This window comes from Camponotus vicinus, unplaced genomic scaffold (assembly GCF_025532165.1).
Source record: "Camponotus vicinus isolate PSW18456_S1 unplaced genomic scaffold, iyCamVici1.0 SCAF_9, whole genome shotgun sequence".
Classification (NCBI taxonomy): domain Eukaryota; kingdom Metazoa; phylum Arthropoda; class Insecta; order Hymenoptera; family Formicidae; genus Camponotus; species Camponotus vicinus.
The window spans coordinates 3,967,858-3,982,712 of record NW_028141981.1 but is presented as its reverse complement, the minus strand read 5'-3'; the positions used below and the strand labels follow the sequence as shown (position 1 = coordinate 3,982,712).

At 32.6% G+C, this 14,855-nt stretch overlaps 1 protein-coding gene across 3 annotated transcripts in view; it reads left to right on the top strand.

The window, feature by feature from the left end:
* LOC145977164 (inositol 1,4,5-trisphosphate receptor-like) overlaps positions 1–14,855 on the top strand; it is a 39,632-nt gene that overhangs the window by 13,243 nt on the left and 11,534 nt on the right. For 2 of the 3 annotated variants that reach the window (XM_083108916.1, XM_083108917.1), the window contains exons 3-23: positions 5,848–5,918; positions 6,152–6,267; positions 6,682–6,768; positions 7,680–8,174; positions 8,382–8,523; positions 8,680–8,891; positions 8,997–9,323; positions 9,394–9,540; positions 9,638–9,939; positions 10,007–10,121; positions 10,189–10,364; positions 10,436–10,591; positions 10,674–10,824; positions 10,937–11,084; positions 12,163–12,508; positions 12,580–12,745; positions 12,820–13,036; positions 13,129–13,670; positions 13,739–13,854; positions 13,986–14,121; positions 14,222–14,479. In XM_083108916.1, coding sequence (XP_082965042.1) covers positions 5,848–5,918; positions 6,152–6,267; positions 6,682–6,768; positions 7,680–8,174; positions 8,382–8,523; positions 8,680–8,891; positions 8,997–9,323; positions 9,394–9,540; positions 9,638–9,939; positions 10,007–10,121; positions 10,189–10,364; positions 10,436–10,591; positions 10,674–10,824; positions 10,937–11,084; positions 12,163–12,508; positions 12,580–12,745; positions 12,820–13,036; positions 13,129–13,670; positions 13,739–13,854; positions 13,986–14,121; positions 14,222–14,479 — 4,426 coding nt within the window. Of the gene's footprint in view, positions 1–5,847; positions 5,919–6,151; positions 6,268–6,681; positions 6,769–7,679; positions 8,175–8,381; positions 8,524–8,679; positions 8,892–8,996; positions 9,324–9,393; positions 9,541–9,637; positions 9,940–10,006; positions 10,122–10,188; positions 10,365–10,435; positions 10,592–10,673; positions 10,825–10,936; positions 11,085–11,604; positions 11,632–12,162; positions 12,509–12,579; positions 12,746–12,819; positions 13,037–13,128; positions 13,671–13,738; positions 13,855–13,985; positions 14,122–14,221; positions 14,480–14,855 lie in introns of all 3 variants that reach the window. The other variant, XM_083108915.1, reaches the window with a different exon arrangement.

Genomic DNA, 14,855 nt, shown 5'->3' with positions numbered 1-14,855 from the left:
AGGATATTTCCATTGACTGGCGGCTCTTCAAGTCCCCTTAAACGTTTAGATTTATCACGATTAATATTGCGTATGCAAACACGTAACGAGAGACGCGGTTGCGTGCCTCCTTTCACTCCCTTAATTACCGCATTCCATTGCAACATACGTGCAGATACAGAATTGATCAGAGATGTATGTGTGTGTGTGAGAGAGAGAGAGAGAGAGCGAATTTTGAAATCTGCGTGATTCGGTGTATGCTAATGAAAAGCCTCTAATTTGTGGCTCGATAAATGCGTCGGCGCACGAAATCATTGATAATAATGATGTGAGTATATATCGCGGCCGTAGAGAGCTGTCCAAGATATATACTTACTTACTTAACGACGTCGATGACGGGACTATTTCCAGAAGCACGATTATAACCGTGATGAGATTGCTCTTATTTTTTGGCCACAAAGCAGGTCAGAATTTTATTAAATTTCGCGTCCAATGTGCATAACGATCTGTGCAGAGGGGGGGGGATACATACATACATAGAATTTGACCGCTATTTTTATAAATTGTGATTTAGCATTTGGCTATCGATAGCATATAAATCAAGAGTATAATAATTATAATAATTATAATAAATAATTGATACAAGCGTATCAATATTTCACGCGTGATCCATTCGTAGACATTTGCGAATTGATATTATTATGGTTACTTAGGCGAACAAACACTTAAAGTTTTATATTCCATCTCGCGGTGTGTCAAATCGTAGATTTTTACAAACCGCAAGTCGGTTTCTCGCCTCTAGCATAACAATTACCAAGTATAGTCTATTATGCAAGATCAATTTGTAAAGGTGATGTTTGTGAGTTTACACGTCATTACTTCGACGTGTTTTTAAATATTTTATACTCGTCAGGATCACACTTTTTTTTACACATGATGCGCTTTTTTACATTTTATAAATCGTACAAGCGAAAAAATAATTCCGAGATATTAGCCACGCAACGCGACTGTCATGTCGGATGAATTGTGATGATCATTAATTCATATTGTCACTTCATCGTCTAAACCGGTTTGTTCCAGAACTCGTTACGCATTGTTGTGCTTTTTAACGCATATAAGTATCATAAATCAATAATCATATACCATCGGTATAATAATTTCAAGATATTGTGCGTGTAATATAATTGTGACACATCTGCAACATTTATTTGTACAACATCAATTTGTATTATATTGTTAAATAAGTCAATATTCTACTGATATAATAATTTCATATTATTGCCTCTGCACGATAAATTTATGAAAGTCATGAGACACACCCTACATGATGATTCTCTAAATTGTAGAAATTATGCCGTTTTATGTATAACGATTAGTCCATTCTCGCATTGTATAACGATCTCTGCTATTGCCGTCCACACGAAAATATAATTGTGACACATTTGCAACATTTATTTGTACAATATCAATTTGTATTATATTGTTACATATCTGCAATTGTTAAATAAGTCAATATTCTACTGATATAACAATTTCATATTATTGCCCCTGCATGATAAATTTATGAAAGTCATGATACACATCCTACATGATGATTTTCTAAATTGTAGAAATTATGCTGTTTTATGTTTAACGATTACAGTCCATTCTCGCATTGTATAATGATCTCTGCTATTGTCGTCACGAAAAAAAGATTGCGTCCGTGCGAGATCAATTTGCGGTACTCGCTCTTTCGCGTCGCGAGATTGATCGTCGCGGATGAATGCAGATAACGTGATATGTAATTTGTTCCGTGCATCATTGCATCGTTCCCGTCACTACCGATTTCAACGTTGTCGGTGATCCCCTCGATGCGACATCCCAATTCCGCGCACGCTTGTCATCGCGGAATGACCGATAACATGGTAACTTACTGCAGATGAAAGGGACGGTAATTAATGCCATCCGTGCGAGCGATGGGCCGAGCATCGGAACCGAGCATCGGAACCGAGCATCGGAACCGAGTATCGGAGCTGGGCTTGAAAATAATTGTCAACGCAAACTTGTTTTCGTTTCGTAAATCCGCGTTTAATATTCATGTTCAATATGTACTTTCATCGATCACGCGACGTGTATTTCGGAGCGCGTCTCTTTCTCTCGTGCGAGTATTTTAATGTTACCGTATCGGATATTGATAAAAAGGGGGCTTTCACGTATATTGCTACGCATTATCGTAAATATGCTATAAATACGGAAACGTTAAGTGAAAGTTTTATATTATTTGGAATTTTTATTGTTGCTCCGATATATAATGACAATATTGAGACGTTTATTGTCGGTTTAAATCTTTTTATAAATTTTCATGTTAATTGGTGGATTATTGCATTTTCGAACTGTGCATGCAAACATACATACAAACGCATTTAGTCAGAAATTGATTGCGTTACGTATACATATGTAAACGATATAGAAGATCGAGTCCGAATCATAGAAATCCAAATCACGTTCTAGGCGGAAATGCTTCGTTTACTATTATCGCATATTATCATTGAGATTATTAATAATAAACGGATTATGAATAATCCATCTCGATTAAATTTTTGTCTGCTCTAAACATTCCTGATTTTTATTATACGAGAGAAATCTTTTTTCTTTGCCGCTGTGAAAAATGATTTGTATTTTGTGCCACTTTAAATTTGCGAAAAATTTTCTATTCTTTCATATCTGTTAATTGCTTTGATAGATAAAAATATGAGAATGTCGCGGTGTATATCGGCCGCCTAAAGAGTTTATATTTTTATATTTGCAATTTCGCGCACGCTCGAGTTGCTCGTCTTCCGCTTCATTTCTGATACTCCAACAACAAACACAGCAACAACTACACGACAACGGTGATCCTCTTGTAATCCCAGCTGCGCATGATGCAGAGCAGCAACGGTGACACGTCGTCGCTAGAAATAACAATATCGGATTTTGCTGTCCTATAGCCGTCATAGCGTCTTCCGATCTAAATAATATTCTGAGTTATATCGTTTTCGATGGTGTTCCGTCTTGTTAAAATTAACTATTTTCGACATGATATTTATGCAATGTTAATATATTATTCTTCCATTTAAAATAATTACAATATTTCTTAAACATTATCATTAGATGCTGTAGATGAATTACATTACGATATTTCAAGGGGTGAATGGTTATTTCCATACAGTATATTAATATTCGTAATATTCTACGGACGAGAAAATAGATTTCTTGAAGAAGATGACAAAGTGGGAAGAAAGAATACGCTGTTTAAACTTACCTTTATATCGCATGCAAATACAACACAATAATGCATATACTTAAATTATAATCTATATTTTTTCTAAATTTATTTTAAAAGAATCATTTTAAAAAAATTAGATGGAATAAGAATGCATTAGTTTTTCCGTTATTGCATCAGTTTCGAAGCCCTTTCTTTCCCCAGATAATATATTATATAATTTTACTTGCAAAAGATTGAAAGGGGAGAGCACTAAATATCTCTTGCACTATTTGTCTCGTTATGTAAGGCTAAACAAATTCATGTTTTCTTCTTCGCGGCGGCTCCAGAAACGCAAAGTGTCGTTAATCATGGCGGTGCAAAGCACCGCCGTTAATCACGCCAACTACACGCATATTTGCGGCCGCAGGCACGCACGATCATACGCACGAATCCTCCACCCGTGTTTGCATATCGGATGGGAATTCTTCGTTTGATGGCATGCATACCTTGGAAGTTTACCGTACAATTGACCTATTGTTTTGACATCATCACCATATCCAATATATTCACGGAGCGTAAAAGGATCGATAAAACGTTGGTTGTATATCGCTCTCGATTAATTGGAAAAGCCTCGAAACATGCATCCTCACAATTACTTCCGTTGTAATGAACAAATTTAAGAAAATTGTGAGATACTTTTTGAAATTTTTTGCTGCGAGCGAGTTTTATTCTTTTCCTCTTTGTACGCGCAATATTAGATTTATTATTAATTTACTGTGCATGAAGAGGCGCACGTAAAAACACGTAATGCAATTTGTATTACATTGACGCTTTCCTAAAATAAAATTGATATTGAAATATGAAATTATTTGCTGTTCTTTATAAAAAATCTACATAATGTTGATACACACACAAATTTTGTTTAAATATTTCTATTATATATCTTTTAAATAAAATGTATATATATATTTTTTATTTATTATACTTTGTGTGTGTATTTTTTATTATATATGTTTGTCTTATTAATATGTAGAGATGAATGATTTTTGCATCCTTGTGAAATTTGCAAATTTGGATAAGATGTGATTCGTGAATAATATTTTTAAGATGTGAATCGTGAATAATATTTTCTTCATCTATAATATACAGTAAGTACTTATCTTTGCAAAGAGAAGCCGAATCGTAATCTTGTTAACAAGTCAGGAAAGCTTATGTTCATATATGTAATGATGATTAACAAATAATATTCTTAGACAGTGACATGGAAAAATGCAGTTTGACAATAATTTACGAAATTAATGTGAACACACAGTAACGTAAGTGATTAATCTAATAGTAATCTAAATTGCGCGATAAGATTTATGATTTATGATTTATATTCTGGAAGCATACTTTTGAGAGATATTACTTATATATTACGCACAATACGTATTTAATTAATAAAATATTAATCGGCGTGTGTGTGGTATTTAACTTGCGCCGTTATCTTAATTATTGTGCTTGTGTGTGAGCCCAGATAAGCGAGCGACGATATCTCGATTTGCACTTGAGATTGAGCCGCAATCCGAACACGTGGTAACTAGAAGCTATGCTGTAATTTCCTGTTAACGTCAATGTAGCGGTTTCGTGTACAACAAAACTTAACAACAAGTTTAATTCTACAAAGTTTCTAATTATTCGAGCTTGAATTTCTGCCGGTACATATAATTATATATTATGCAAGAGACATGGGATTATCTACATGTTCCATTAATATGAAATAGTTGGATCAATAGCTTGCTTGTCGTCTACCGAGTTGCGATCGTCCCTTTTGTCTACTGCAAAAGGAAGCCACATTCTACTTTGACATTTCTATTGTAGTTTTTTTTCTCTATAAAACAATACGTCCAATGCGTATCTAACACTATACAAAATCGTGATAAATATAATATAGTATAGTATAAAAATTAGAACTAACACCGTGACATGTTTTTTTTTTCATATATCACGCAACAAAATTGATAAGATTATGATATATAAAAGCAGAGTTCAATAAAAAATATAGTAACTAAAATATATCTCTATTTTATCAGATATATCTCATTTCACACGTGTGAAGTATTGTACAATACTTCATAATGGAAAGGTAAGCAATTTTGTGGTAATTACAAGAAAACTGTTCCCTTTTACGCAACGTTTTAAAGCTACCCTTTTAAAGGGCAAGACAGGAACTTGTTTCAATATCGACCTACATCGGGGATCGTTTCTCTTCTCTTGCTTATTTAATAATGATTCGCCCGCAATGTCGACATTGCATAGTTACAAAGCCGGAGATGCGACTATTGTATCTATATCACTCCAAAACTTCGTGTATTATCAATGTTACGTGACACGTATAATGCGCTAGGTGATATGATTAATCATTGCGAGAAGAAAATAAAAGAAGCGAAGATAATATGTAACAAATAATCAAAGAATATTTTTTTTGTATAATACATGTGTAGTTGAACACGATAATAATTACTTGGCTTTTGCGAGAAATGTATTTATATATTTTAAACAAGTGACGCACACACTATATGAAATTGATATAATAATGTGTTATTCGTTGTTTTAATATGTTACTTTCGTATGATTGTTAACTTGACAATGTATATTATTTTCAGATTGGTCGATGACAGGTGTGTAGTATGTCCCGAAGCTGGAGATTTATCAAACCCGCCGAAGAAATTCAGAGGTAATTTATATCTTTTGAGATATTTATACTCTTTGACTCTTACTGTGCAATAAATATATCAATGAATTTCCTGATAATTTTTATATCGATATTTTCTTAATTTTCTTAAATATTCGTTATCGCTATCTTAATTTTTTTAAATATTCGCTATCGCGAATAATTAAAATAAGCGATGTTCAAATAAGTATAAAATAATGTAAAAGTGTTAAGCAATAGCAATAATTTTTTTTTAGATTGTCTCTTCAAAATATGTCCCATGAATCGGTATTCCGCCCAAAAGCAATTCTGGAAGGCAGCGAAACAAAGCGCAAGTTCGGGTACAGATGCTGTGCTTCTCAAAAGGCTTCATGTGAGTTGCAAAATTAATGGACCATTTAATCAATTTTCTCATTGTAGATTATACAAGGAAATATATTAATCTTACGTTCAAAGTTTTGAAAAACCTGTATATTAACACACATGTTTGAGAAAATAGATGCGTGATAACGCATGTATACATATATATATATATTGGATGTTGATAAGTAGAAAATATCAAACCGATTTTTCATGTTACGACAGATATTGATTATTTAATTCAACTTTATTATTTACGCAGTGTTTTATTATTTCCAATTAATGAGAATGAGATTTACAGAGTATGTGTGTTATTCTTGAAAAGTAAAAGATTAATGCAATATTTTACATTTATTTTAATATGTTATACATATACATATAAATTATATCGATATATAATTATATAATTAATTTATTTCGAACTCAGCATGCAGCCGAAATCGAGAAAAAGCAAAATGAGACCGAAAATAAGAAACTATTGGGCACCGTGGTTTCGTACGGTAACGTCGTACAGGTAAGAAAAAAAATAATCCTTCTTCCTTTAAAAAGTCACTTCTCAGTGACATTAATTTTACTGAAGTATATCTTGAACGTCTTATGCTTGATCGCATATTCTTATAACGTAGAAAGGGTATATGAATAATAATAGATTTATCAATACTGCTAGGGGAGCAATTTTTCCCTTAACGCCTTCTTTTTTTGCAAAGCGATCATAAAAACTGTCTGGTACACCCATCCGTATTGGCTAGTTATCTGCCTTGTATAGAGCGTGCGATAAGTGTTTACCAATTAACAAGTTTTCCTTCCTCCGCGATATCGTTGCCGTGTCGAAAAATAGAAGCAAACGTTATAAATGTTGAGTTTCTCGCAAACAATTTGTTTTCGTCGTTACAAGAAAATTAAAAAAATTATATGTAATGTAGCATTTTGTACTTTTTGATAAATGAGATAACGTCGTTATATATTAAACACTATATATTCCATGTATTTAATATTATATATTTCGATTATACCTTCGATCACGTAGCAAAGTGGATATATTATTAGATATTCAATTAATATCTGCTGTAATGTATGAATTTTATTGAATTATCGCGCATCTCTTATATATTATGTCGATATATTAACTTTTATTAACTAATCATATCTATTTTATATATACATATACACACCTCAATATCATATATTCCATATGATTAGAAGGTTTGTATTTAGCTTGTAGAATAATTATATAATTATATAATAATACCAATTTATTCGAGTTACATACATCGCGCATAAACACGATAAATATATAAATAATTAATGTAGAAATAATTAAGCGACATTGTTACCCGCGTATAATGTATAAACATTTACATTATACATGTACACACACACACACGTACACACATATATTCGATTATTATCCGTTTTTTTATACAGTTACTGCATCTCAAGTCTAACAAATTCTTGACGGTGAACAAGAGGCTGCCAGCATTGCTGGAGAAGAACGCGATGAGGGTTTATTTGGACGCAAACGGAAATGAGGGTTCGTGGCTCTACATAATGCCATTCTATAAGTTGCGAAGCGATGGTGACAGCGTCGTCGTCGGTGATAAAGTGATTCTGGAACCGGTAAACGCGGGTCACCAGGGCCTTCACGTGGCCGCCAATTACGAACTGAGCGATAATCCCGGTTGCAAGGAAGTCAACGTCGTGAATTTGTCCACCTCTTGGAAGGTGACCCTCTTTATGGAACACCGAGAGAATCAGGAAGAAATCTTGAAGGGTGGCGATGTCGTGCGACTGTTTCACGCCGAGCAAGAAAAATTTCTGACGATGGACGAGTACAAGAAGAAACAGCACGTATTTTTACGGACGACGGGCAGAACCAGCGCTACCGCGGCTACCAGCAGCAAGGCTTTGTGGGAAGTCGAGGTGAGCTATCTAACTTTTTATATAATTATTAGAATTTATTTATACATGTGTAATATTATTATGCGTAAAATATTCCACGTATTTATTGAAATATCCTTTAAAGTTTTAAGATTTTTCTTTATTTGAATTTTTATTGTGTTATTCTTTTAGCATTTTTGGGATATCTTCTTATGTAAACAATTTTCTTCGTTTATTTGTCATTGATAGGTGGTACAACATGATCCGTGTAGAGGAGGCGCCGGACACTGGAATTCACTTTTTAGATTTAAACATCTAGCGACTGGCCAGTATCTCGCTGCTGAGATTGATGAGACGGATGAGCCACGGGAACCTGTAAAAGGAAAACGCGGTATGGTATACAAATATTTCGAAATTAAGTGTTGAGATATATTAAGTTGGAAAATGATTATAATTGATTAAGACATATTTTTCTAAAAATATCCCTAACATTTATGATTAATGAAGTAATGGCAAATCAATTATTTATATTGATGGTTTAATATAGATCCACCTGGACCGGTCTATAGATTAGTGTCGGTGCCGCATAGCAACGAGATTAGCTCATTATTCGAACTAGATCCTACAACTTTAACTCGAGGAGATAGTTTAGTTCCACAATCATCCTTTGTTAGATTACATCATATATGCACAAATACTTGGGTTCATTCGACAAGCGTACCAATCGATAAGGATGACGAGAAGCCTGTAATGTCGAAGGTATTGTAGCTTATTCTAGCGATTATAATTCGTACATCGAAGAAATTATGAATGACATTTATTAAGGAAATGAATTTATTTTATTCGATCGTTTATTTCTTAAAGGTCGGTTGCGCGATCAGTAAAGAGGATAAAGAGGCTTTCGCTTTGAGGTCCGTATCACCGGTCGAAGTGCGCGATTTAGATTTCGCAAACGATGCCTGCAAGGTATTGACGGCTATGAACAGCAAGCTGGAAAAGGGAACAATTTCACATAACGAACGAAGAGCCGTCACTAGCCTGCTGCAAGATATTGTATACTTTATAGCTGGTTTAGAGAGCGAACAAAATAAATCTGAGGCGTTGGAGCTAGTCGTTTCGAATACTGTGAGGGATCGTCAGAAATTATTGCGCGAACAATACATCCTTGGACAGTTGTTCAAAATATTGCAGGTATTCTCGACGTGTTGATCGCGTACAGACATCTTTCGCGAAGGATATCAAAATACAGTTTTAATTACAGGCTCCGTTTTTGGAATCTGCAGAAGGTGAAGGACCGTTTCTTAGGATAGACGAACTTAACGATCCAAGACACGCGCCATACAAGTATATGTTTCGTCTGTGCTACCGAATACTCAGGCTTTCTCAACAAGATTACAGAAAGAATCAGGTATCGCGATATTATGCGAAATATAATATAAATTCTATATATTATATTTAATTATTTATTTTGTTGAAATACTACATCGTTGTTCCACAACATATAGGAATACATTGCTAAATATTTTGCGTTTATGCAAAAACAAATCGGTTACGATATACTAGCGGAAGATACCATCACCGCGCTTTTGCACAATAATAGAAAATTGCTGGAGAAACATATAACAGCTGCTGAAATAGAAACGTTTGTGGGTCTTGTCAGAAAAAATATGCGTAACTGGGAGTCGAGATTTTTGGATTATTTGTCGGATTTATGTATATCTAATAAAAAAGCAATAGCTGTGACACAAGAATTAATTTGCAAAAGCGTACTTAGCGAAAAGAACAAGGATATTTTGATAGAAACAAAGTAAGTATGATAAATACGCGAATGAGATATCAATCTTACTAATAAACTATAAATTAATTTATTTTAGAATGGTGAAGACTCAGGTAGAAGTCGAAGATATTGATGAGAAGCAAGAAAATGCTGAACCAAGAATTACTGTTATAGAAGAATTTGAAGTTGTATTGGAATGGGATAATAGAACCGTTAGTATACTTAATAATAATTTATCGAAATATAATATTATATAAATTAATGTAACGTTTAATGCAGAAATCAATGTCTTTGAGTGAACTATCTAGAGGAGCAAAAATGGGGAATGTTCAAGATGCTGCAATATTAGACTATTATAGACATCAATTAAATCTATTTAGTAATATGTGTTTGAATAGGCAATATCTAGCATTAAATAATCTGTCGCCACATTTGGATATTGATCTTATACTTAAGTAAGTGTTGTGTGCTTATCTTTAATTATGAATTATTTGTAAATTATGCATTACGCATTTCTTTCTTACAGATGTATGGAAGATGAAACAGTGCCATACGAATTACGCGCATCATTTTGCCGACTTATGTTACATCTTCACGTAGATAGAGATCCACAAGAACAAGTAACCCCTGTAAAATATGCTCGTCTTTGGTCTGAAATTCCGTCAAAAATGAGTATAAACGAGTATGTAAACATAAAAAATGCATTAAGTAGGATGAATATGTGAGAGAAGTACTCAAAATTATTTATTTTCTGGTAATTGCAGTTATGACACGAATAAAATGCCGGACCATAGTAAAGAGGCTGTTCGTACTAAATTTAGTTCGACAATTATGTTTGTTGAAGATTATCTCTGTAATGTTGTTGCGAAAATGTGGTCTTTTGGAGATCAAGAACAGAATAAGCTTACATTTGAGGTATACAATCTTTTCTTCTTTATATATATATATATGTTTTTCTGTTTATCTCTAGATATATAAAATAAATTATATTCAATCGCATACAATTATTCTTATATATTGTTTGCAGGTTGTTAAATTAGCGCGTGATCTAATTTATTTTGGATTCTACAGTTTTAACGATTTATTAAGTTTAACAAAGACGTTGCTTAGTATCTTGGATTGTATATCGGAGAATGAATCTACCGATGGAAAAATACCTACGGGCGATATTGATTGTAAGTTTATATAATGATTTTATTAATTTTATTTTATGAGAGATATATAATCTATGAACTGTTTTATATCTCTTTATTGATTAAATGACAATGAACCCCATAAGAGCATTATTTTGTGGTAGAGTCATTTCAATTCATCTATATATACACATTTCGCGCGCATGGTAGTAGTTTATAATCGCAATAAAGTTTGATTTATCTCCTTTTTACATTATTATATAATGTATTGATGTATCATTGATATACTAAATTCCCTTTTCTTATTTTCAAATATTTTTTATATACGATCAACTTTTTATATTCTGATTTTAAGTATTGCTTTCGGAAATTTGTATATAACGTTTTCTCTTATGAGAGAGATGCTGTAACATATTGATACTATATATGATCCATGCTTTAGAGGAAAATAAAATATATCTTTTACACAATTAAGTTAAATAATTTATAACATGTAGAATGTGGGAGAGAGGTAAATATGTTTGAAACTAATAAATTTACTCTTGTAAATATTTCATCACAGCCGATACAGTGGATCCTGAGGAGGCAGGTAATATCCTATTAGAAAGCTTGTTAAAAGCTAATTAAACTGTGTGATATGTGGAATAGATATTAAGAAGATATAGCATGCAATGTATGATGTAGGTCTATAAAGCTTTTTTGGTTGTTTAAATATTCTTTTATTATAATTTCTTAGAAACAATCATTTTAAGAAATGTGAGCATAAAAATATCAAAGTTTAACATATAATATGTAATACTTTTAATTATTGAATATCTTTATAAGCATTGTGTACTTTATTTAGCAATTTTGAAATGAATTTTTTGTCTTTTTCATAGTAAGTAACAAAATAAAAACATAACAAAGACAAAGTCATGCTGTTTTATGTGTTAATTTATACAAAATAGTATCTTTTAACACGAATTTGCTTGCTATGCACTATAATTTAACAATGTGACATATGTATAAATACAGTAAATACATAATATCCATAATATCGTATATGTGCTAAGCTATTGTTTTTCATTTATTTATGATCTTAATGCGTATTTTTTTTATTTGTTATGGTATGTTCAAATAGCTGAAGGAGGTATTCTTAGATGTATTGGCGACATGGGTGCTGTGATGACAAATTTAACATTAGGACCAGCCGGTCAAGTACTACCCAGTTCTTCTCCAAGACCAAAGCCACTAATGAAGAAAGAATATCCTTTGGTGATGGATACAAAGCTGAAAATAATCGAAATTTTACAATTTATTCTGGATGTTCGATTGGATTACAGAATCTCATGTCTCTTGAGTATATTTAAACAAGAATTTGACGAGACGGCATCGACAGCTGAGAAGACTGGAGATGTGATTTTAGGACAGAAAACTATTGATTTAGAAGCAATTGGCACACATGCGGAAGGAATATTTGGGAGCAGGTAACATATTGTTGAATGTGATATATGAGAGAGAAAGAGAGAGCTATCTTAGAGAAATTGTACTTTTTTAGCGAAGAATGTGCAGCACTAGATTTAGATGGTCAAGGAGGCAGAACATTTTTACGTGTTCTGCTGCATCTAGCAATGCACGATTATCCTCCGTTAGTTTCCGGAGCCTTACATTTATTATTTAGGCATTTTAGCCAAAGACAAGAAGTTTTACAAGCATTTAAACAGGTGGGATTCTTTTCTAGTATTTTAAAACTCATCAAGAGAAAGATTTTACTTATATTAATGTTTACGGTTAATAGGTGCAACTCCTGGTTTCGGATAGCGACGTAGAATCTTATAAACAAATAAAGGCGGATTTAGATGTTTTACGCCAGTCTGTCGAGAAATCTGAGCTTTGGGTGTATAAATCCAAAGCGACGGAGGAACATGGAAATAAGAAAAAGAAAAGTAAAGAAGAGGAGGATGAAGGCATAACTCCTCGTAGACCACCTCTATTATCTCTATCGGATAAACAAGGTTTCTATATATGTTATAAAAATGTCAATTGTTGTTTTATATGTTAATATTTTTTAAGCGAGATAAAATTAATACAATTGTTTCTTTTAAAGGTTCTGCTATTGATTTGGATATCGGTCCACCGTTGCACGCCGATCAAGCTGAGGAATACAAAAAGATTCAGCAAATTTTAATAAGAATGAATAAATTGTGTATTCAAACTTTGCCGGGCGGTCAAGTGAAGGCGCGTAAACATGAACAGAGACTTTTACGCAATGTCGGAGTACATACTGTCGTTTTGGATCTTTTACAAGTTCCGTACGACACCAAAGAAGATATTAGAATGAACGAGTTAATGCGTTTGGCGCATGATTTCCTGCAAAACTTTTGCCTGTCGAATCAACAAAATCAAGTTCTCTTGCATAAGCAGTTGGATCTGTTCTTGAATCCTGGCATAAGGGAAGCGCAAACAGTATGCAGTATCTTCCAAGATAATTCTATTCTCTGCAATGAAGTCAGTGGAAAGGTCATACAGCATTTTGTACATTGCATAGAAACGCATGGAAAACATGTACAATATTTGAAATTTTTGCAAACTATAGTAAAAGCTGAGAATCAGTTTATCCGAAAATGTCAAGAAATGGTGATGCAAGAGGTGAGATATTTTATATACATATAACTTTTATGTGGAATATTTTTCTACTTATTTTATTTTTATTTTAGTTAGTTCAAGCGGGAGAAGATGTCCTAATTTTTTACAATGATAGAGCTTCCTTTAATCATTTTGTGGAAATGATGCGATCTGAAAGACATCGTATGGATGAGAGTAGCCCACTTCAGTAAGTTACTTGGATATAATTCTAATATGAGATAGATATATATCAATATATATATTGAATGTGATTATTTTCTATTGATTATTTGAATGTCTGACAAGAAGATTTAATACACAGAAAGTATTATATTTTAGGTATCACGTAGAATTAGTAAAACTTCTAGCTTGCTGCACGATGGGTAAGAATGTCAATACTGAGATTAAATGTCACAGTCTTTTGCCTTTAGACGACATCGTTGCTATAGTATCACATCCAGACTGTATACCAGAGGTGAATTTTTTATCGAATTTTAAAAATGTCTATATTTCATTAAAATATAGCTCTACATATAATATTATATATTGATATATTTTGTAATATTTATTAATAGGTGAAGGAGGCGTACATCAATTTTCTCAATCATTGTTATATTGATACAGAAGTCGAGATGAAGGAAATTTATAATTCAAATCATATGTGGTCCTTGTTTGAAAAATCTTTTATAGTTGATATGGGTTTAATTGCTTCGTTTACCCACGATCGACAACATGCGGATATAGCCTTAGAGACTTATGTGACGAGTTGTCTAATGAATATTATATCCACATTTTTCAGCAGTCCATTTTCCGATCAAAGCACCACCGTGCAGGTAATGTTCTTATTTGTTGCATTATGAGAAATATCATTATCTTTCATGGTGTATATATACACACAAACACATACTTGTCTCCTTTTTCTAATTAATTAATCTACATGTTATATATCTTGTCGATATATTAATTTTTTTTCGGTGAATATATATACATTATTTTTGATGGAATAATATTTAATATAAGATAATTGTTTAACACCAAATTAAATATAAATTTATTCATATTGAGAGAAATTTGGGATTCATGCTTCCTTAACTATTCAAAATTAATGAGGTTTATGTGGTGTTGTTTCTGCACTTAAAATTTCTTGATGGAAATTTTCTTGCACAAGTTTTATTCATAAAAATGAATTAATTTAATTATTTCAATGAT